Here is a 22500-nt window from a genome sequence, read left to right as displayed (position 1 = left end):
TCATTTCCAGCCAATAACCCACATAAAGTCAGGCAGGTGATGAAAAGGGGTTTGGATAAGAAGCACTGCCACATATTTAGAATGAAAGAGAACAGGGAGTGCTGGATTTAACTTACTTTTTAGTTACGCTTCAACTTTTATGCTTTTTGTCTGCCTGACAAGATGAATCAGTCACTCCTTCAAATATTTACAAGTGCGTTCAAATCTATTTTTGCACAGAGTCTGAAAGAACAGAAGATCTTCAGAGTAAAGTTGGATGCTAACTGGAGAGGCTTTGAGTGTGTGTTTATTTTAACTGAATCCTGTGACAACCTCACAAGACAAAGCAAGCGTTGAATCGTCTCTCTGTTATCAAGGTCAAAGTTGCAGGCAGATAACTTCCCTGAGTTTCTAAGGCAATATCATGTATTTTCAAATGACTCAAGACGTTTTCCTCCATCTCTCTCCTCTCATTATTCGTCTTTACCGCTGCCAATCACTCCTCACTGTAACCCACCAGCTGCCCTGACCCAGATTCAGTATCATCTTCAACCCCTTCAGAAACACACAAATCTGTCCAGACTCTTTTTCTTCGTCTCTGTTATTCTGTACACATGTTCGCTTTTGGACAAAGGTGAGTTTTATGGTCCGTCGGGATGTATGTGAACATGAAGGGTCCAGGTCACTGATAAACGTCTCCTCTGTGCTCCTCAGGACTTCAAAGGCTTTGTCTTGGGGGTAACCATGGTTACCTTTAGAGCTGCGCTGTTGTTAGGCGGTGTGTTTCTGATTGCCTGCTGTCCCAGAATACAAAAAAGGGGATGTGGAAGAAATGTCACAGAGCCGTGCCACCTTGGAGGGGCTTAATGTCCAGAACCGACTCCCAGGGTGGAGACCACAAAAGAGGATATGGGAAAAAAAGTTTCCCTACCTAGCAACCTGTCGCCTGAACTATTGAAAACAGCTGGAAACTTCCCTAATACGTCAGCACGTGAACCAGATAAGAGCATGCACAGATTTCTGCCCCACAAAAAGGTTGTGTAACGGATACAAAAAAAATCTATATAAATGAATGTTCTTGGGTGAAAATAACTTAATCCAGCTGGCAGTGAAAACCCAAATATGTATATGTAATATGAATAACCCAAACATCCAAAATTACATCAAAACAGGATGTTTCATTGTTCTCGACATCCTGGCACAGAGTGAAAGATGAAAAAAATATAATCCCTTCTGTTAATTTGTCATATTATACTTATCTCCGATCTCTTGTCATGCTTAGCTAGATAAGCTAATCAGCTGCTGGCTGTAGATTCAAACTTAAAGAACAGATATGAGAGTGGCATTGATTTTTTCATCAGAATCTTGTCAAGAAAGTAAACAAGCGCATTTCCCAAAATGTCAAACTATTGTTTTAGGAGAGGCCGAAGAATGCACCAGTGTTGTGGTTTCTGAATAACTGTGTGGAAAGGCTTAAAGGCAAATCTCTTTAACATCACTTGATGTTTTCCAAGCAGAAAACAAATCGGACAAAAGACTCGGAACAAAGCTCTAAACAAGTTGTCTTGTGACTGAAGTCCATCACATCAGTTCTTACCTTACTCATGTGAAACTCCAGGCGTCTCATGTACCTCTCAATGGTTTTGATTTGCTGCAGAAAGACAGACAGAACACACGTTAACTAGTGCCGACATGTCGTTTAAAGCAGATTGATTTGTATGTCCATAACGCAGGACCTAATGAGGCACACTTTGCAAGCTAGTAAAAAAGTGACATATTCTGATCATTAAACAGAGATATCTGTTGTTTTATATGAAGATACAGCTAATCCCTCCCAAGCCAGCTCACCTGTCCCATCACACACTCTCTTTTTCTTTCATCCTTTTCCCTTATTCCTTTATCCTTCAGCCCCTCAATTCTACACTCTCCTTCCCCTTTGATTTTTCCTTTAGTAGCTTTTCTCCTTCCTCATTTGATTTTTTTTTTACATCAAAGATTCCCCCTTGCAAACGGCAAACTTGAAGCGGTTGTTACAGCAGACCCTCCCCTCCATCAACTCACCTTGTCAAGATCATACAGCACTCCCTGGAGAGAATCACACACACACACACAATCACAGTTAGCAGAGAAAACGACACAGCTGAGGCTGCTTATAAAATGCAAAGCAGACTGTAGTTGTCTGGTATCAAAAGGATCTAGTTAAACACACTTTCCAGTGGCAGCCTTTACTCTGCATGAGCACAAAGTGTATGTTACTGTGTGCATTGTAAACAAATCTAAATGTGTTCGCCATAGGTGGATCGACAATGCAAAAGTCAATGATTATTACTGCATGTGATGCATTATCATTAAATATGAAAATAAAACAGATGAAATCTTCAGTGAGAAAACAGTGAGTTTGGCCTTTTAAAGGAACAGTTTATATTTTGAAAACTACTCTTATTTGCTTCTGTGCTGAGAGATGCACTACTTTGCATGTAAGCTAAATCTTTACCTAGTCAGTAGATGATTAGCTAAATGATTATCAAACGGGGGGTAACCAGCTTGACTTGGTTGAAAAGCTCATTTTTTTACTTATATTTTATATGTAAAATAAACTATTTGTTCGTGCTGTAGATTCGCTTTTGTCAGCTTTGATTTTGCTAAGCTAAGCTAACTGGCTGTAACTGAATATTTACAGTAGAGACATGAGAGTGGTATTCATCTTTTTTATCTAACTGACAATAAAGAGAAACCACTTGTAAAATGTGTGCATTAGCTTCTCACCAGGCGAGAGTTCCTCTTCATGTCCTTCATCAGAGACATGAGTTTGTCCAGCTCTGTTTGATGAACTTCAAGGTACTCACTAGGGGACAAAAAAAGAAAAGAACTTGAGGTTAAAAAAAAACAAGCAACTTATCAATCTTTGAGAATATTAAAATGCATGGATTTAAACTCACTTCTTTCTAAATAACTTAAAAGAACATTTGATAATTTGATAATGTATTGAAGAGGAATACATGAGTGAAGTGTGTATATGCAGCAGTAAATGTAAATCAGTGTTAGGGTTACTCACTCCAGGCCTTGTTTGAGAGCATTGTAAACTTCCTCCAGTCTTTTGGGCTGCGGCTCTCTGGAGCTGCTGCCTCCTTTGTGTCCCGACAGGTGGGACTTCTTTGGCTTGGACTGAGGCTTCTTCTGCACCACCGAGTTCCCCATGAAAGAGTTACACCTACACAAACACACAAACACACAAACACATCATCAGTGATTGCAATAGACAGTCCTTTATACAAGCATTATCTGCAATGATTCAAAAACACATTGGGATTCAGGATGACTTTAAAGAAGGGAGACTTTCTCATCAACGCCTTCTGAAACTGAAAAGGTGCAGATAGTTCCGCCGAGCATAGGTTTTAAAAACTGTAACAGAGTAGAGTTTAGGGAGGGGGCAGAGGGAGAGACTGATTCAACTCACGCAGACACAACATTACATATTTGACATAGGATTTAAACAGTACTGCAGATAACCAGGTGTGCAGCTGCCTGTTTCAATGTAGCATTAGATGAGATTTCTGTGTTTTTAACAGCATCTTGAAGTTGCCCTTGGGCCAGTCTCGGCATGAATTCATCTCATCTGTCTGTTTCACAGAACGATAACTCACACAGTACTGACGCATTCAGCCCTCGAATCATTCAACGAAAACCTGTCAGACAAGCAAAACTTACAGCATTACCTCAGAGATGAACCTCTAAATCAATCACAGGGGAGTGCTAAATCCCAAGTGTGTGCACATATTTGTAAACACATGCCAACATGTGATTCCCCACCCCCACTTTCTGTGGATGACCATTTATCTTCTGCAGGACTGAACTTACAAACGACAAAGCACAATCACACCACCGGGCGGCAATCAATGAAATTCAAGAGTTCTTCACTCTTTCTCCAGTGTGACCGACTCAAGGGGGGAAGCCAACACATGAGCAGAGTTAGAATAGAGTTCATTGTTTGATATATTTCTAGGTAAGGCAGCAACAAATGCTCCTATAAGTGGTATCATGTGTACAAAAGGGCATCAACTAATGACTATTGTCATTATAAATGATAACATTTTAATTGATTAATTCATCTTTTGTACTATAACACATCAGAACAATTTGAAAAATGCCAATCAGATCCAATTGTGGCATGATCAAATGACTTGTATTGTCTGACTTATGGTCCAATTATCAAAAGGATTCAATTGACTGAAGCATGAAAAAAAGGAAAAGAAGCAAATACGTTAGAAATGATTACATTTATTATACTAAAGACTAAGAAAAGCAGCCCAATTTGACTTTTAAGAAGCTAAAATCTGCATCAAAATGTGTGATTAAGAACTCCATTTATGATTTCAGCAGCATGTCTAAGCCTAGCTTCTATGATCAAGTAGATAAAAGATACCAGATTTTCTCCATCAATCCTCTTCCTCCTAACATCAAACAATTTCAGGTCACACAAATTGTACCTGCTCATGCACATTTCAGCTTATGAAACCATTACAGATTTAGCTGACAAATGACATTTCACTAGACTTAATGAAACAATCCCAGAGTCCCATCATCCACAGCAACAACCAATTCCAGCGCTCCACAAGTTAGAACGTGCCACGTCTTCACAAGCTAGGCTAAGCTGCCACAAATGTAGGGCAGCGCTGAATGAGAGCGCTGCGTTGCCTTGGGGTCACGCAAGCTGTAGAGGAGAAGGGTATTTCTCTTGGCAGGGACACACAGAAACACACATATGCATATGCTAACACAATTCCATACTGACTTATAACTGTGACCCCATAGTCTTCAGTAAGCAAGCGTGCATGCGTAAAACACACAACACATGCACATGGGTACACAGAAGGATGGATAACACACTCCACATCTTTCTACCTCGCTCATTATCAGAAGAGTAACTTCTCAGTCGCTGTCAGTCGCCCACGCGCCTGAGTCATTCCAACCAATTACCCCATTCACTGTCTGAGCACAGAGAAAAGATGGAGAACAGCATCTTCAAAAAAGGTTTTCTCAGCATGACCAGGGGCTGCTGAAGAGGGCTGGGTGTCGACAGCCAAAAGATTGTAAAGAGATATTTCTGAGTGTGAGAGGGCTTTGTCTTGTCTTGAGTGAGAGCTGTAACAGATGAGTCAAAGGGGAGGGAAGGAAGATAACATCTCTCAGGAAATGTAGAGAACTCCAACTTCTCGAAACTAACTTCTGGCTATGAATGTATTTCTCATCAGGAAACTCAGTTAGCCGTTTGGTTATGCAATCAAGTGTTGATCATTCCTTAAGAATTCAGTTCCTCTGCGGGATCTGAAGACTTGCCGTGGCTTGTGGAAAGTCACAAAGGTTGACACCAGATTTTTGAGTCACAGGTTAAATTCCTGCTGTGATTGTGAGTAATGTTTGCATCTAGGTAAGAGTGATGGATTTCTGAAAGGGACATTATACAACTAAACACCAAAGCTGTAGCTACATGTTTTGTAGAACTTTTTACAAATTGTGTCATGGCAACTATTGTCTTTTTCAAGGGTATGTAAGTCATAGACTCAACACACATATTTATTACAGACAGAATAAAGACAGAAATCGAAGAAGTTGCTTTTTCCTTCAAATCTTCTGGTTTGATGGTCCTGATTTTTCACGTTTAGTTTTTTCCATCAATGTTTCTCCCACATAATCAGAGATTGTACATTGTGTAAGTGAATAAATGCCAGTGAAATGACAAGTTACTGGTCTTAAATGAGAAGACTTCATGTCATGTCAACGAAAGAGTATGGAAGACTTACAAAAAAGAAAGAAAGAGGACACTGTCTTATTGTACTCGTCACTAGGTCAGTCAATATCATATAAAGAGAAGCTAATGCCGACGACATTTAACACAATGCTTACAAAACTTAATATTTTATGAACCTTGAGAATCCTACATAACTGTTGATCTACAGTATATAATGACATTAGGGGGGTGCTGCCTACACAATAAATTACTAACTTATTTAAACAAACTGATAAGGTCACCTTCATTGGCCATCAGCTGACAGTACATCTCTACCTTTAAGAATACCATAATGATAAAACAACTACTTAATACCTGATCCGCTGTTAAATATTCATTTCATGACCCACCTTAATTGTGAACATAATAGTGGGTAAATGATCATTAACATATTTATTAAAGAGCTTAGTCGTAAAATCAATTCCGTTTCTGAGGATTATGATCTTTTAATCTTGGCTGTAGAAAATCAATTTGGCACCCTGACCTCCATTGTCATTTAAGAAATGAGTAACATCAGCTGACCACAGATTAACAGCCTTAAGTATTTACCGAGAGCGTCGTTCCTGTAGCGTGCTGAAGCCGGCGAAGGACTGACTCCGGATTATGCCGTTGGGCCCTCCGGGGGAGTGGGTGCCGGTCGCCATGATCTCTGGGACACGGGACGACACTCCTGGAAAAAACACAGACACACAAATCCATGAAAAACAAATCCTTTGACACTTATAGGACACTGAGTTACAGATTCATAATCAGGGTTAGTAATACATCCAAGGTAAAACAAAAGCATCCTATGAACTCAATTAACACCCAAAAAACATGAACAGAAAGGTTAATTAGGGTGCATGGAGGATTGAGCAATGCACCACAAAGTAGTTGGTGAAGCTGTCATTTGTGATGTGGATGAGCAGCATTCACAGCCTGCACTAACATGTCGCGACTACTCTCGCCTTCCAGTCACCACTCAACTGAAACATAACTCAACTGTTACCGTTTCATGCTCTCCTTCCTCAGGCAGGTGCTACAAAACACGACTCTTGTCACTTTTTGTTAAGTGTTTTCTGCATATTTGTTACCTGGACTAAGAGGTCAAGCTCTAAAAAGGCATTTCACCACACTGATAGCTGTTTAAAAGCAATAGATAAAGTACAAGTAGTAGGGTCACTACATAATTGAAGATGGCACCACAGACCTGTGTTTCCAGGAAGAAACAATCCAGACCATCCAATGGCTGAGCTATCTAATCAGCTTCTCTGATATCACCGTGTCTATATTTAGCAATAGCAGCCTCAGATTTCATCCTTTTTTTTTTTTTTAAATGATGTGGACTGCAACATGTCTCATGTGGCCACTTAGGGAACAAAGTAATTGTTTTTGGAACCAAAGAAGAGAGAATTAAAGTCACTGCACACCTGGAATCACTATTACTCTAACCGAAAAGCCAAGCAAGAAACTTAGGTATAATTTTAGACTCTGACCTCAATTTTAACAGCCACATCAGGGCAATCAACAGATCAGCCTACTACCATCTAAAAAATATCTCTCGTATTAAAGACCTTATGTCCAAGCAAGACCTTGAAAAACTTGTCAGTGCATTTGTCTTTAGCAAGCTTGACTACTGAAACAGCATCTTCACAGGCCTCACAAAGAAATCACTCCGTAAACTCCAACTAATTCAAAATTCTGCTGCCAGAAACTTAACCCGGACAAAGAAAACAGATCACATTACTCCAGTGCTGAGATCGCTGCCTTGGCTTCCAGTAAGTGAGAGAATTGATTTTAAGATTTTATTGCACACATATAAAGCACTAAACGGGCTAGGACCCAAATATATCTAGTACCTCCTTCAGCGGTACGAACCCAGCAGACCCCTTAGGTCTTCAGGCGCAGGCCAGCTCACGGTTCCATTTGTGAGATCAAAGCGTGGGAAAGCAGCCTTCTACATCTATGCTCCTAATGCATGGAACAAACTCCCAGAGCATCTGAGAATGGCTAGCACTTTAGAAACATTTAAATCAGGTCTAAAAACATTTCTTTTTAACATGGCTTTTTAAATTTAAATGTTCTAATTTTCGAACTGTCAAACATGGTTTTCTTTCTTTTAATTGTTTTGTGTGTTTTTGTATTTCTTCTCACTTTGACCATCGTAAAAATGTATTGTGTTTTATCTGTTTGATCCTGTAAAGCACTTTGAATTGCATCACTGTATGAATTGTGCTATAAAAATAAATTGCCTTGCCTTGCCTTAATGTAAACTTAAATGTCAGAGTTTCCACTATCAGTAACATTCAAGAAGTCACAGCAGCTGCCAACAGTGCAACAGCAATCTCGTTGCCTCATGTTACCTTAAATACAAATATTAAAAAAATGCAGTGTGGTACACGCCAAATCCAAATATGCATCAGTCAAATTCAGAGATCCTGAATGAAGAAACACTTTAGATCAACTGCTTATCTAAATGTTAATGATGTGAGGACTGTAAACACTGCAGTGAGGAGGAATCCTTTCTGTATCACTTCATATTCAGGTTAAAGGAAAAGCATAGTGAACATACAGATGGCTGGAGGAGAGAGATTTGTCAAATCAAATTAAACTCCACCAACAAGCGGAGGAATCAGCCGGTGAAGCTTCAGTGTTCAGCTCTCCTGTGAGCCGCTACTCTTCCTAACACAAACAAGATAAACCGTCCCGCAGTGTTACCAGTTAAACAACTTAGAAAAGACTGCAGTGTTAGTCTGTTTGTGTGTGTCAATGTGTTTCTGGGGCCTTGTGTTTGTGTGTGTCCTGTTTTTTTTTTTTCACTGATCCATCTGTCCAGTGCAGAGATTTCTGTGTGGGCTTCATTTCGTCATACAAATGAAAGCATGTACACACACACTACCTTCGTCCACTGACTCCTCAGAGATACAAGCGATTAAGCAACCTAATACCCCCACCTTTGGTCTATGTGACTGACAGGGGCTGCACAAAGACCCAGCACGAGGACGAGGAAATACTAGAGCCTTGTTTTGAGGAGGGGTGACAATAGGCCGGTGAGACTGATACTGCTTGGCTATTAATAGCAGCGAGCTCACTTTAACACTGATGACCCCGATGGCTGTGACTCAGTGTGTGTGAATCATCTGGACCAATGGTCTGTTTTCCTTGGTAAGATGTAGCCAAAAATATCTTGTTTTTCGATTTAATTTAAAATTGAATGCTCACGATTATTGCCATTACATTTTCACGGTACTTCTGCATTGACTTCACTTATCATCACAACAGAATCATATCAAATCAATATCCTTCATCCCAATTTTGTAAGATTTATGACAACTTTCACACTAAGAATGATATATTAGACAAAGATTTGCTGGATTTTATGTATATAATCAAATCTACTAGACTCCTGGTACTAGGGTGGGTTAAAAGCAGAGAACACATTTCACTGTGTGTGCTCTGCATGTGTGACCATTAAAGAGGGTTTCATCCCTCCGATTCTATCTATCTAAAATGTCTAAATCATAAAATTCATCTTAAAAACAACAATCAGTTATATTGCATTATTGCGTTGGCCTAACAAATGTTTTCAAGTAAAATATCATACAGGTAAGCAGCAATTTGCAAATAAGATACTGTGTTTTAGTCCATTTTGGTCTCTTGGAGCGCAACAGCACAATTGTTTGGTAAGCCATGTTTACCTCTCTGACTTCATGACTCACTCTCCTAAAACAGGAGCAGTGGGTGGCAAATGATACATAATGGTACATTGTGTTACCTAATGCTATCCGGGCAATCACAGAACCGGCTGGACACTGTTCCCTGCACTTCAGCCGTTTGCCTTAAATTTAGACGGAGGCGGAGTGAATGTGGACACTTGAAAACTAAGGCTGTATATTATGGTATAATGGTGTAAGCTGTTTAGCTTCAAGTTTGTTCAATACCCCGATATTCCCAAATGGTACAAGTAGGTAGTTGTTCCCATGATGAGGACCAGAGGGAATAAGGGTACGACTTGCTGACAGCAGAGAATAGATAACAACAGCACTCACACAAAATAAGGAGAAAGAGCTTCTTATTTAGAGTTACAGTGTGCTTAAATCCAATGCTAACTGTGAGGCTGTCAGAAATGTTCCTACATTCATTTTTTAGGGAAACATGACACTTGATAACAAATTATAATTACCTTTTTAAGATGTACCTGATTTTTTATGTCAACTGTTCTTTTCTAGTAGACAGGACATTTTCAAGCAAAACACTCACTCTGCTTTTTTAGTAAACAGAATATTTTTGGGTCTCAGTCTGAGAGTCGGACAAAATAAGACATTTGGAGACGTTGTGTTGGCTTCTGGAATATATTCAATTTTATGTTCAAAACTAAATTATTTACCATTTACTTAAAGTTATAGAAGATACAGCCGGTTTTACTCCCCTGATGTGTTTTTGCAGTAGACATGTTGGCATGCTAAACGTCTAGGCTTCTGGATGTTCCCAAAAACTTTCCCAGCCTCAGCAAGCCCCTTCACAATAAACTCCACATTTAAATCAATGGTTCCCACAAATAAAGACACACACACAAACACTCGCTCACAAAAGAGTCGAGTTCAGCCACTGAATCATAAAAACCTTTCCTCTGCACCTCTTAGTGTCACTGCTCATCTCGTCTAAAGAGCCTTTCGGGTACAACAATGCCAACCCTCGCAGTGTGTTCTGGTTTGTTGCCAGCCGGTAGCTCGTGTTGAATGCAGCCGCCATTCAGGCCTTTCACTGGTCTTTTTTCTCTGGCGCTCACACGCTACCAGCCTCAAATGCCCTCAACGAGGTGTGAGAGTGTGTTTCTTCTTTGTGGAATATGTGAACATGGGATTGATCAGTATGCTGAGCTGCGACTTGGCAAGAGTGGACAAATGAAACACACAACCCTGTACTAATGTACCTGTGAGGACTCATTTTTACAGAGCATTCCCAAGCCCTTTACCCTAAATGGTAAATGCCCAACCCCGACCAGTATCCTAACCCCATACATAATCTTATTCTAACTCTAAAATGGAAGGTCTAAAACACGAAATGGTTCTCAAAAATATACACACGTTAGTTAGGGAGATTAGTGTGTGAGAGTAGGACACCTATTTGCTTTTAGCTCTCCAAGGTCCAAGTGCATTAATTCATTAGTCCCAGTGTGTGTGTGTGTGTGTGTGTGTGTGTGTGTGTGTGTGTGTGTGTGTGTGTGTGTGTGTGTGTGTGTGTGTGTGTGTGTGTGTGTGTGTGTGTGTGTGTGTGTGTGTGTGTGTGTGTGTGTGTGTGTGGGGTGAGAAACAGACTGGATAAGTGCATGAGGGATGAGAGAGCGTCTTGGATTACTTCTCTATGGACCACTATAAAGAGACCTTGCACAGGCGGGGGTCAAATGACTGAGGCGGGGGATAGCAGAGCAATCACTACTGTTAGCATGCTAATATACTAACAGATTGTTCTGTATGAGTTTGAATGATTTTCCAATTAATCAATTATGTATGCACCTCTGCATGGTTTACTTTCTGTGACTGTGAAAGTAGATTAGCAATGTTCCAAAAAATGTGCCGCCTGACATGTTGGACAGCATGACTAACAGAAGCACCATCACAACACTTCACACTTTGTTTCCCCAGTACTTAAACAGCAACCGAATACAAAAATACACCACAGAAACTCATAGGGAACTTTTTGGTTTATACAGTATTTAGATTTGAATTGATTTTTCCAAACATTTCTCCCACCAGGGTCGCTCCGTTATCTCTACAAATGTATATTAATGAAGCATACTGATGAGGTATGAATAACTTTTCTTCCTTGAAGAAGTTTGCAACAACCACAAACAGGAGAATAGGATGAAGGGAAAGAGATGAGTAGGAGCTGAAATGTTAAGCTTTACGACATATTATTTAGTAAATTAGGCTGAAACCCTAGATTACGAATGTGTCTGATATTTGGTATATTCAGTGTATGTTAAGAAATATTTTAACTTATACTTTCCTCTGACAATCACATCAATCATTCTGAGCTTCATGTCTTCACAAAACACACAAACTTAATTCTTGAATAATCCATGCATGAGTGTGCATGAGAGTGTATTTATGTGTAACAAAAACAGCATCAGCCAGCGTTGCATATTAAGAACAGGAGCCTAATTTTTAATGCCTGAATAAATTAGCCTCACCATGGCAACAGCAGAAAAAACCGGGATGAAGTGTGTTACGTAAAACAACGGTTATGAGCCAACTGCCAAGAAGTAGGACACACACCCTCGTGCTACAGGGCCAGCGCTGTTAAAGCACCAATCCTAATTTGGGAAAAAACGTTTTTTTTATTCAGATCTTTTACAGATGTTGCGTTAAATGTCACTCTTCAGCGTCTTTTAACTACTTTTTATTGTCTCTTCCTTTCTAATTTTTAATTAATGTGTCAGGAAGTGCGGATAAAATAGGAGGAAATGAAAGAATAAAGCAGCCAGGGGATGAGGAGAGATTTGACAGGAGAGAAGTGTATACAAAGATTTGGTAGTGTAGTAACAGATACAAACAAGCAGGCGCCTGTTGAAACGGAAACAAATCCCAGAGATTTCAGTAATGATCTCCTGTTTACATGACTAGAAAGGACTAGCATGTTCCAACACACCCTGCAGGTTGCAAGCATGTGCCTGAAAGCTGCTCAGTTATTTCTTGATGGGTCCATGTGTGTGAACTGGTTCAGTGAGGAGGGTCACTGCTGGTGCTGCACACTGGGAAAAAATTGGCTGCAGCTGCGATCCCTGGGTAAAAAAAAAATACATTGTGTCTTTCTGTTTTTCTTTTCCTGTAATCCTGTTCTGAACTGAAAACAAGAGTGATGGAACCTGGTAGGGTTTGGTTTTGTATTACGTGTGCACATTGGCTTGTTAAGGACCTCTTAAGTGTCACAAACAGTCAAATAGAAACTAGGTGGCTTTACTTTGGTCTAATTGCATGCTCATATTACACTACAAAACCAATGCATGGAAATCAAGTTTCCCTAAATATTCCCTCAGAAAAACAAGTTGAGATACAAAAAATAGTGCAGCAAGAACATCATAGAAATTCAACTCTTAACAGATTACAGTCTACATAATTCCATGCATGCACATCAGATGAAAAAAAATAATCTAAAATTGAAAGGCAGTATGTTTTAATCATCTTTCATCACATGTCCCATTAACCTGCTGACCATTTTTAAAAGAGCATGTTTTAAATCCAAAGTTACCTGCAGTTAAGTGTGCAACTTTGACAAATCCGCCCTGCAGGCTCATGATCACTGCAAAGGAATGTTTATGAAAAGGTGACACCAAAGTAGTGCAAATGCTAATGTGATTATACAGTCCTATACAGCAGACAAATGAAAACATGTATTTCTTTTAACTTCAGAATTTGGCCATTTAAAAACTTTTACAGGCCAGAATAACTCTGGGGAAAAAAGCCTGATTATCAGGAATGAAGAAATGTTGAAGTTTCTCCTCCTGAGAAAAGAGGGCTTACTCATCTTTACCAAAAGGTTCTGTAAAAAAAGGTTCTTAAAAGAAATAAAGGAAGGAGGGAACGGGTGGGAACGGAATGTCAAGGAAGGGGGAAATGGAGGGAGATGGGAAGGGGAAGACGACGAGGAAAGAACCCGGGTAAACAACCGGAGGCAGCGGACGGGACAGGGGGGAAACAGGCCGCCCGGGGGAGCCAGCCGCAGCCGCAGACCACACACACACAAACACACACCACACACACACACACACACACACACACACACACACACACACACACACACACACACACACCACACACACACACACACACACACACACACACACACACACACACACACACAACACACCACACACACACACACACACACACACACACCACACACACACACACACACACACACAACAACACACACACACCACACACACACACACACACACACACACACACACACCACACACACACACACACACACACACACACACACACACACACACCACACACACACACACACACACACACACACACACACACACACACACACACACACCACACACACACACACACACACACACACTGAAATGTTGACATTCAGGAATTCACTAAAAGTTTTGAACCGAAGAATAGAGAGCCTGTTTTGGCTGCAGTCACCAAAGGGATGATAACTTACATTTTTACACTCTGACTTAAGACCAAGAGTCACTGGCTCGTCCTTCCAGTCATCCCATCACACAGACAAAACACACAAAGGTAACAATGGGCAGAACAGAAATGTCCACACATCCTGTGTGATGCAGGTATGCATGACACCTCAGGTATAAAGGAATCAATGGCTATTCTTCTACATATGTTAACAATATCTCTCTGTAACAGTCATTTTGAATGGCAACAATAGAGAACCAAATTCCTGAAGGAGCGCAAACATTTGACAAAAACACAGAACTGTCACTGGGTAGATACTAAATACCTGATGACTCATTTCAAAGTCAGTTTATGCAACCACAAATAATTAAGAAAGATAAAAAAGACCAACCAAATTTGGCAAGAGATTTATTTTTCTGTTCTTGAAAGACCTGGACAATTTACTAATGAAGACAATAGACAACTGCTACATTAAACATTTGAATATTTATCAAGAATAATTTTGTTTTGAAATAGATAAAAGAAAACGATTTTGGCGACTCATCTCTTGCGCTTCCTTACAAAGAATAATGCAGAAGCCCTGCTTTAAAAATTGCTTGTTTGACAAGAGATTACTCATAGGTTTCTTGAAAATGGGTCAATCAGACTTAAAAAGCATTAAACAACTTATCGATTAAATTAAGCTATAAGCTAACCGTCTATTAGCAGTGGCTTAGTATTTACCAGAGGACCAATCGTGGTATTTATTATTCTCATCCCTCTTGGCAAGAATGAATACGTTCTCCAAACTACAGTTTAAAATAATTTATGATATATATAATAGTTTTTTGTTCACGTATGCTTCACCCTGCTTATCAGGTCCTTTTCTGTCCAAAACTCATCCAAAACCGCCTGAAACCCTTACCCAGATAATCAAAATCTTCTGATCTCAGACATCCTCCTATGGCGAATGATTTAACATCAGAAAACAGCCAACACTTTATTAGGTCAACGATAAACTTGTCTAACAATTACTAAAATCATCTGAAAGTGAACTCAGTCACCTGATGCGGTTTATTACCAAGCCAGATTGGGAACTGGATTCTTCACAGAGGGGACGTGACTGTTGTGAGAACACCAAAGTGCGAACATTTTAACCAAAGCCAGCTCACATCACATGAAAGCCAAAAGAGGTCAGACATGGTGCCAACGAACTGCAGAAATAACACACACGCATCATTAAAACTGACACATAATCATAAAATATGTGTATTTTAGGCAAGAGTTGGATTTATATTGCCAGTTTAATCAGTACACGTAATTAGCATTCTTTATTTCCTACTTTAAAGCCATCATGTTTGACATTTCCCCGCAGCATTCGAAGGCACCTTCTGCTCTTTTACACCCCAGTGTGTCTGTAAGTACATTCACATTCCCCCAGATGCGATTATAGTCACTCCAATTCTAATTATAGGTCATCTGTTGTCCTTGTGAGGCTGTCCAGTGCATGCAGGAAAATTAAGGCCAGCACATGAAGTGGCATTTACAATGTAAAGATCGCCAGCTTAACTGAGGCGTGTCTGGACTGAAGTTACATTCAGGCAGCTGCGCCTGACATTCAGCAGCGGGGAGCAGCGTGTAATCACTTGTGAGAACTGTAAGCCATACGAAAATATGCACTATCGAGATTAATGTATTGAAAGATTATTTTTATGAATGTATCACTTTATTAGACAGTTGTAGTAGTAAGTAAAAGCAGCTGAGAGACAGGAGCTTAAAACACAAGCCTGTGATAAATCTGTTGCTGAGCGAGCGTCAAACACTGACAACAAAGCCCTTAAATGCTCCAGCCATCACCAGAAACCCTGCTAATGCAGCACATCCTCAGCCAGTGTGTAACCAGGATGATCCATTCAGTATCAGTGCTGCTTAGCAGGGATTATAAACAAACAATAAAAGCAACTAGCAGGGCAATCTGAGGGTGTAGTCGTCATCCAGGGCTGTTTTCAAAAGTGAAAGATAATGCGTGATTCTGATCTGTTCCAAAATGTCATACTTTGCCTAACTTACATCCTTCCCACCAAGTTTCATTAAATGGGCCCGATGGTTTTTCCCATAATCCTGCTGAAAAACAGACAAATAAACAAACTGAAACATAACTTGACGGTGGTAATAATGAAACATATAAAACGGTAAGGCCAACACAACTTGTCAATAGAGTGCACTGATCCGGATGAGCCTGAAACAATAGTTTGTTCCTGTGTAGATTAGTCCAACTGATTCCAGACAGTGACACGTAACACAGCATGCAGCTCCTGAACACAGCATTTTTGGCATCAAGGATTTCCAGGAGACTTGGATCCTAATTCTTGAAGGCCTTTTCTGCTGAGCTTGTTTGACCATTAAGACTGGAGGAGTCTGCCTGAAATTATTAAAAGACTAGTCAAGACAAATCAAAGTTGTGATGGTTAGTTCATCAAGTTGTCTTGTCTACCTCTTCTCAAGGAATTGTGTAAACTAGAACTGATTGTACACATCAAAGTGTATAGGTCTTAGGAAGCCCCTTAAGTTATGTCACATGGGTCAGCGTTGTGATATAAATCTAGGGATGAGCGGAGAGAGAAGTTACCAGAACTATTTAGCCACTCCCCATTTCTACTTGGGCTAGAGGCTTAATTATCTGAGCACAACACATCAGGGTGTTGTACTGGGACCTCTGCATTCAAGTTGCTTTATGGTTAGTGAAGGCGTTAAACGTCTCCTTGGGCGAGGCAGAGTCGGGTACCCACGACGTCACCTGTGGTGTCCCTCAAGGATCAGTTCTCGGCCCCACCCTTTTCACACTCTACATGCTCCCCCTTGGCTCTATCATCAGCCAACATGGAGTATCGTTCCATTGTTACGCTGATGACACCCAACTGTACCTCAGGATCAACCCTACCTCCTCTGCAGCCCTGCCTTCACCCACACTCACTGCCTGCCTGGAGGAGATACAGGCGTGGATGAAGCAAAACTTCCTGAAACTCAACAGCTCCAAGACAAAGCCATTATAGTTGGCACCCCACACCAGGTTCGGTCATCCACCATCACCGGCCAGGAATTACCCTCTCCTCAACAGTCACCAACCTGGGTGTGAAAATGGACGCCCATCTGACCTTTGAGGCTCACATTAAACAGCTGTGCAAGAACTCCTTTTATCACCTCAGGAACATCGCCAAACTCCGCCCCCACACTCACTCTGTCTGTCTGATGCCGAAAAGCTAGTCCACGCCTTTGTCTCCTCCAGGCTGGACTACTGCAATGCACTCGTCATTGGGATCCCTAACAAAAGCATCCAGAGGCTCCAATACATTCAGAACAGCGCAGCTAGGATCCTGATGAGGGTGTGCAAATGTGATCACATCACCCCCATCCTTAAAGCACTACACTGGCTCCCTGTGGAACTGAGGATCGAATTCAAGGTCTCCGTCCTCACCCAACTGTGTGTCCATGGAACTGCCCCTCCCTACCTCAAGGAACTCCTCACCCCCTATACCCCTTGCGGACCACCCGCTCCAGCAACTCCAACCTCCTCAAACCCCCCAGGACTAAGCTCCGTACTATGGGAACCGGGCCTTCTGCTCGGCTGCCCCCAGTCTGTGGAACGCTCTCCCCGACCACATGAGAGCACCACAGACCGTGGAGGCCTTTAAAAAAGTCCTCAAAACCCATCTGTTCAATAGAGCCTTTCCTTAGACCTCTTATTTATTTATTACCCCCCTTTTATTTTATTTGTATTGTTTGTTTTTATTGCTTTTTATTAATTTTACCGTGTATGAAGTGCTTTATAATTGAAACCCATTATTATTATTATTATTATAATGCTTTGACAAAGAAGAAGAATACATGGAACAAATAAAGATGATATATCTGGTTTTGTTGCATACATTTGTGTCCTTCTTTTAACGGTCCATTAGGAGTCAGACTATAATATCAATTGTCTTTTTTATTTATTTAACTTATATTGACAGGTCATCTTATTGAGAACATCCATACAAAGACACAATAAAACATCATAGAAGTGATGCAATGGGAGCATTGTCTGTTTAGAGAAAGCATCAAACTTCACCAGTAGCCATTTTTATCTTAACTAATACATTATTTCAAAGTGGATTTTGTTTTCAAAGACTGAGAGAGTGTCTTCTCATCACCTTCCTCCACCCTCTCATTCTCTTCAGTGTGCCATGTGTATATTGCTTTGATGGATGTCTGAATGACATATTAGCATCCCCCTGCATCCGGTTCAGCATGAGAACCAGTTCCCCCCCCACTTGCTCTCTCTTCCTTTTTGTTTGTCCATTAGCCTGTGTCGCCTGTGAATGAAAGTGACCACCTATGCTGCGGCGCTGGAATGCAGTTACCATAACAGGATTTCACTGGTTATTTCAGCTCCATTGGTTATTTTTAGCAGGAAAAGAAAGACGACATTCTTTTCACTGATAGCTCCTACTATGATAACACAAGTTCAGAGTGTTTATACAGCTATGTGTAAATTAGCTGACCATGGGAAACCAGCCAGCCATTGTCACATTAACTTGAGAAGATGGCAGAACTGTGAGGTGTGCTCCTTGGTTTCAGGACAAAGCTGTACTCGTCACGAAAGGAAGACAACAGAAGGGCACACAATGTGTGTTACTGACCAATTCTGAATTCAGAAAACAGACACTTAAACTACAATTGTATAAGCAGGCAGCCACACAAACACACTATGGCCTACTTCATGATCCACATGCTTCATGTTTTTTGTTTCTAAAGATATTCTGGTTTAATCTGTTTCAGTAAACCTTAAATGCACATATATTTCCCTATACAGCAAAGCAATACACACTGTGGGTGTGATTTACAAACAGCAGTCACAGATAATTTCTTTGCACACATTCCTCCTGCATTGACTAAGCCATTACCATGATGTTATAACAACAGAAAAGCAATTTACCAAGGGCTGGGCAAGAAAGGAAAAATGTTCCAGAAATGAGTTCTTCCTGGCAGAGAAGTACACTTTAGGGGAGAACTGTTCTCTTCTTCCTAAAACTGTGTTAAATATTTTTAACTAACTGCAGAGATTATCACGCTGTTTGGACGAATTCGCAGCAGGGAGCCGGGCACTCAATTAAATAAATGTTACAGCTCTGCTACCATGGCCACACATAATGCATCAAAGTTGCACACAAACATGAGCAGTCACAAACTTAAACGTTCAAATTGGTGTTAATACTTTTGATAAGGGAAGTAGGCACAGTTCTTGATGAGATAAGAGTAAACAAAACAGCAAAAACAAACAGCAAGTGTAGAGACACACAGTCAGAGACAACAAGGACAGAAACTGATGAGTCAGACCCTGACAGTAAGAACACACAAGTCTGTACATCTTTGGATGACGCTTCAGATACGCAGTTATAACGACACATAAATGTCATCCATCCGCAGTTTAAAAAGCTGATCATCAAGTGAACTTATTCACCTGCCTGCTCACTAAGCCCAGCCATAGACACACAGTTGTTCACATACTTCAAACCCTGGTATCCAACAGTTCTCCTGTATGGATTACATCCATCTTTGATTCAGATTTTTATGGCTTGTCAGCTTTTATCTGCAGTGTAAGCCTGAGGCCGAGCAGGGAAGATGAGAGGGAGAAAAGGGAGGACTTGCAGAAAAGGTCAAGAGACACTTGCAGTGTTCGCAGTGTGAGCCTATAAGCAGAAGTGCCTACTGGGGGTGTAGCTGAATCACGAGCATGATTTAAGGTCTTAATAATCACACAAAAAAGATAAATTATGCAGTACAGTACAGTCAAATCTCGTGCAGCACAGCACTAAATAATTTCTTGCTCCAAAAGTCTTATATCTAGTACAACTCACCTTCTGTTTATTGGCTCTTTAATTTTTAAATGCTTTTTTTATGAGAACACCACATTTCAATCTGACCTTTATTTTTACAAGACAGGTAAAGAAAGACACAATGCACTCTTCCAGTGATGTGACGTTTAGGGATCCACCACCAACATGTATTATCATTCTAGAGCTCCAACTAATTCTTATTTACATATCCATTAGAAAGTGTATTATATTGTCAGTGTCAAATGCATATCGCATGTTCCCATCTTCCAAGGGTTGTCCACCATTTCGCTACTTTTTTTCACAAAGAATTAAAAAAACCCAAAGAGATTGAGAAAGGGTCAGACGAGGAAAAGCTCGTACTATTCGCATTAGAGATGCATCACCAAAAAAGAAAACCTTGTTAGTCACTAGAGCTTTCTAATAAAGAATTGTAGTCTCCATTGTCTGACCTATATCTCTAGTTCAGAACCCTTTTAAAACAATGAATTCATTATTAACATTAAGAAAGACTAATTTTCTGTTAATCAACTTATCTATTAGCACTGACCACTGCAGCCACAAATCACATTTTTAGGTTAAGAAAAGTAGGCAGGGCAGCAGCAACCTTTAAGCACATATTGTGTTTCAGGAAGGGAAGCACAGTTTAAAGAGAGAACGTCATCCTAGCAACAACTCGCCTCACGACGAAAGGAGCAGTGTCATCCACCCCCCTCAATTCATATGTCATCCCGCAGCTGGGTAGGAAAAACAACACTTACAATGCCTACGAAAAGTCAAATTTGTGAGGGTAAAAAACACCACAAATGTTCAAAAGATGACCTCAGTTACCTGTGATTTCAGCGCACTTAAGGGATATGTATTCAAGAGTCAGAAACTGAATCTGCACAAACAGCTACCAAATAAAGCAGAGACGACAGGAGTCAGAAGGGTTGGAGGAAAAGATGTGTTTGCTGAGAGTCCCATCATCACGATGTTGACAGCATGCGTACAATTTATTTGAGTAACTATGAAGAAAACTGTCAGCACAGCTGGCACTGGATGGGTCAGTAACCAACATATATCAGGATGTCGATCTCTGGCAAGCAAGCAAACAAACAAACAAACAAACAAACAAACAAACATAAAATCCTCTCGACACACAGACATGCTGAACCAATAATGCTCTTCCAGCTGCTGAACGCTGCAGAGGGAGGCACCAAATACCAAAACAGACAGATTATCATCTTAAAACGCTAAAACGCTTATGGCAATCAAAATGCTGCTCCCAGCTGCTCCGGCCAGAGGTGTGTGCGTGTGTGTGTCAAATATCATGTGTTGCACATGATGGCCAGTGTAGAGCATGTGGTGCATGCGTGTCCCCTCATAGCATGGCCACACAGTTGGACGAGAGATTAATGGGCAACACCGCGCACACACCAAGAAGGCCTTTCTGATCTGCTCAGAGACAACAGGGGAGGGGGTGAGGCTGGGTTCAAACCCCCATCCATTAATTCTCCGTATGTATCCAGGAGGAGTGTAGAGAAAGGGGGGGGGGGGGGCAGACAGATGGGAAGGGACTATAAGAAACTGAGGAGGGTGGAGGAAAGTACAAAATGAAAGTGGTCGAGAAAATATAATAATAAAAGATGGAAAACCCAAGGGTGGACTAGCAACCCCCGACCACACACACGCGTTCCGGTTATCATTTTTCATAAATCACTGACTCTTACTCATGCGGTCAGCAGAGAAGAAAAAAAACCACAATCAGCTCTACACACTTACACTTGGCACAAACACATTTTGTGTACTTAGTCTAAATATCCTGGCTTTCATGCGATATGCTCATTGTTATGGGGTTTATATCCTCACTCATTCACAGCAGACAGCCACACACAGTGGTTACGCAAGCAGCGGTAAAATAAGGAGCAGAGGGCCTGTGAGGACAGATGAGCAACAGCAAGATTTACTTTTCATCTCACACCTAGAAAAACATGACAAGAGACAACAGGAGCAGCTCTGAATGCCATGGTTGCCCTGGTAACATGCTAACAATGACAATGCTAACATGTTGATGTTTAGAAAGTACAATGTTTACAGTGTTTGGTTTAAAGCGAAGCTTAAATGTATTGTTAGAACATTAACATTTGCTATTTATAAGTGTATGTATCACAACAATATCACATTATTGATTATCTTTGACTACTTTTACTTATGTTCTATTAAAAAGGAATAAAAGTAGACCACCTGTTGTTCACGTAACAACTGTTGTTCCTGTTGGCCACGTTTGTCATGTGTAATCACTGTTTGAATGACTAGGAAGCATGATGGTGTGTTTAGATGGAAATAGTTACGCATGTTTGCAATGGGCTTTTCAAAATAAAAGCACATCTTGACGTTATTTTTGTAGGTTTTGGCCAATAATGAACAGTCAAGAAGCAACACTGAAGTCATTGATCTTTCTCTGTTAACCACAAATGTCTGTATAACATGTTGGATGTCCATGTTGAGTTATTTAAGTTTAGAACAAAAAGTATGGACCAAAACTCCCATGCCGCTAGTTTGGCTAAAATACCACAAAGAAATGTCTTCATCTCTTCTCTTGTTCTTCAGTTCCCCTCCCCAGAGTTATGGCCTCGCAACTCCACTCCTCATTCCTCCGATCTGGTCGTCTCCACTGTCAACCCTCCACTCCTTACATCTGCCCCTCCCTCCACATACCACTTAAGCCCAGATAACAACCACAACCCACCTATTCGAC

At 40.7% G+C, this 22500-nt stretch overlaps 1 protein-coding gene across 5 annotated transcripts in view; it reads right to left on the bottom strand.

Annotated features, from left to right (window-relative positions):
* The window catches only part of ripor2 (RHO family interacting cell polarization regulator 2), a 61490-nt gene that overhangs the window by 16659 nt on the left and 22331 nt on the right, over positions 1-22500 (bottom strand). For all 5 annotated transcript variants that reach the window (XM_034094319.2, XM_034094317.2, XM_034094318.2 and 2 more), the window contains exons 2-6: positions 6317-6437; positions 3035-3190; positions 2746-2824; positions 2041-2064; positions 1577-1630 (exon numbers count right to left, since the gene is read on the bottom strand). In XM_034094319.2, coding sequence (XP_033950210.1) covers positions 1577-1630; positions 2041-2064; positions 2746-2824; positions 3035-3190; positions 6317-6437 — 434 coding nt within the window. The remainder of the gene's footprint in view (positions 1-1576; positions 1631-2040; positions 2065-2745; positions 2825-3034; positions 3191-6316; positions 6438-22500) is intronic.

This window comes from Pseudochaenichthys georgianus, chromosome 11, assembly GCF_902827115.2.
Source record: "Pseudochaenichthys georgianus chromosome 11, fPseGeo1.2, whole genome shotgun sequence".
In the NCBI taxonomy this organism is placed as follows: Eukaryota; Metazoa; Chordata; class Actinopteri; order Perciformes; family Channichthyidae; genus Pseudochaenichthys; species Pseudochaenichthys georgianus.
Note: the sequence above shows the minus strand (reverse complement) of the source record. Positions and strands in the feature narration are given on the sequence as shown.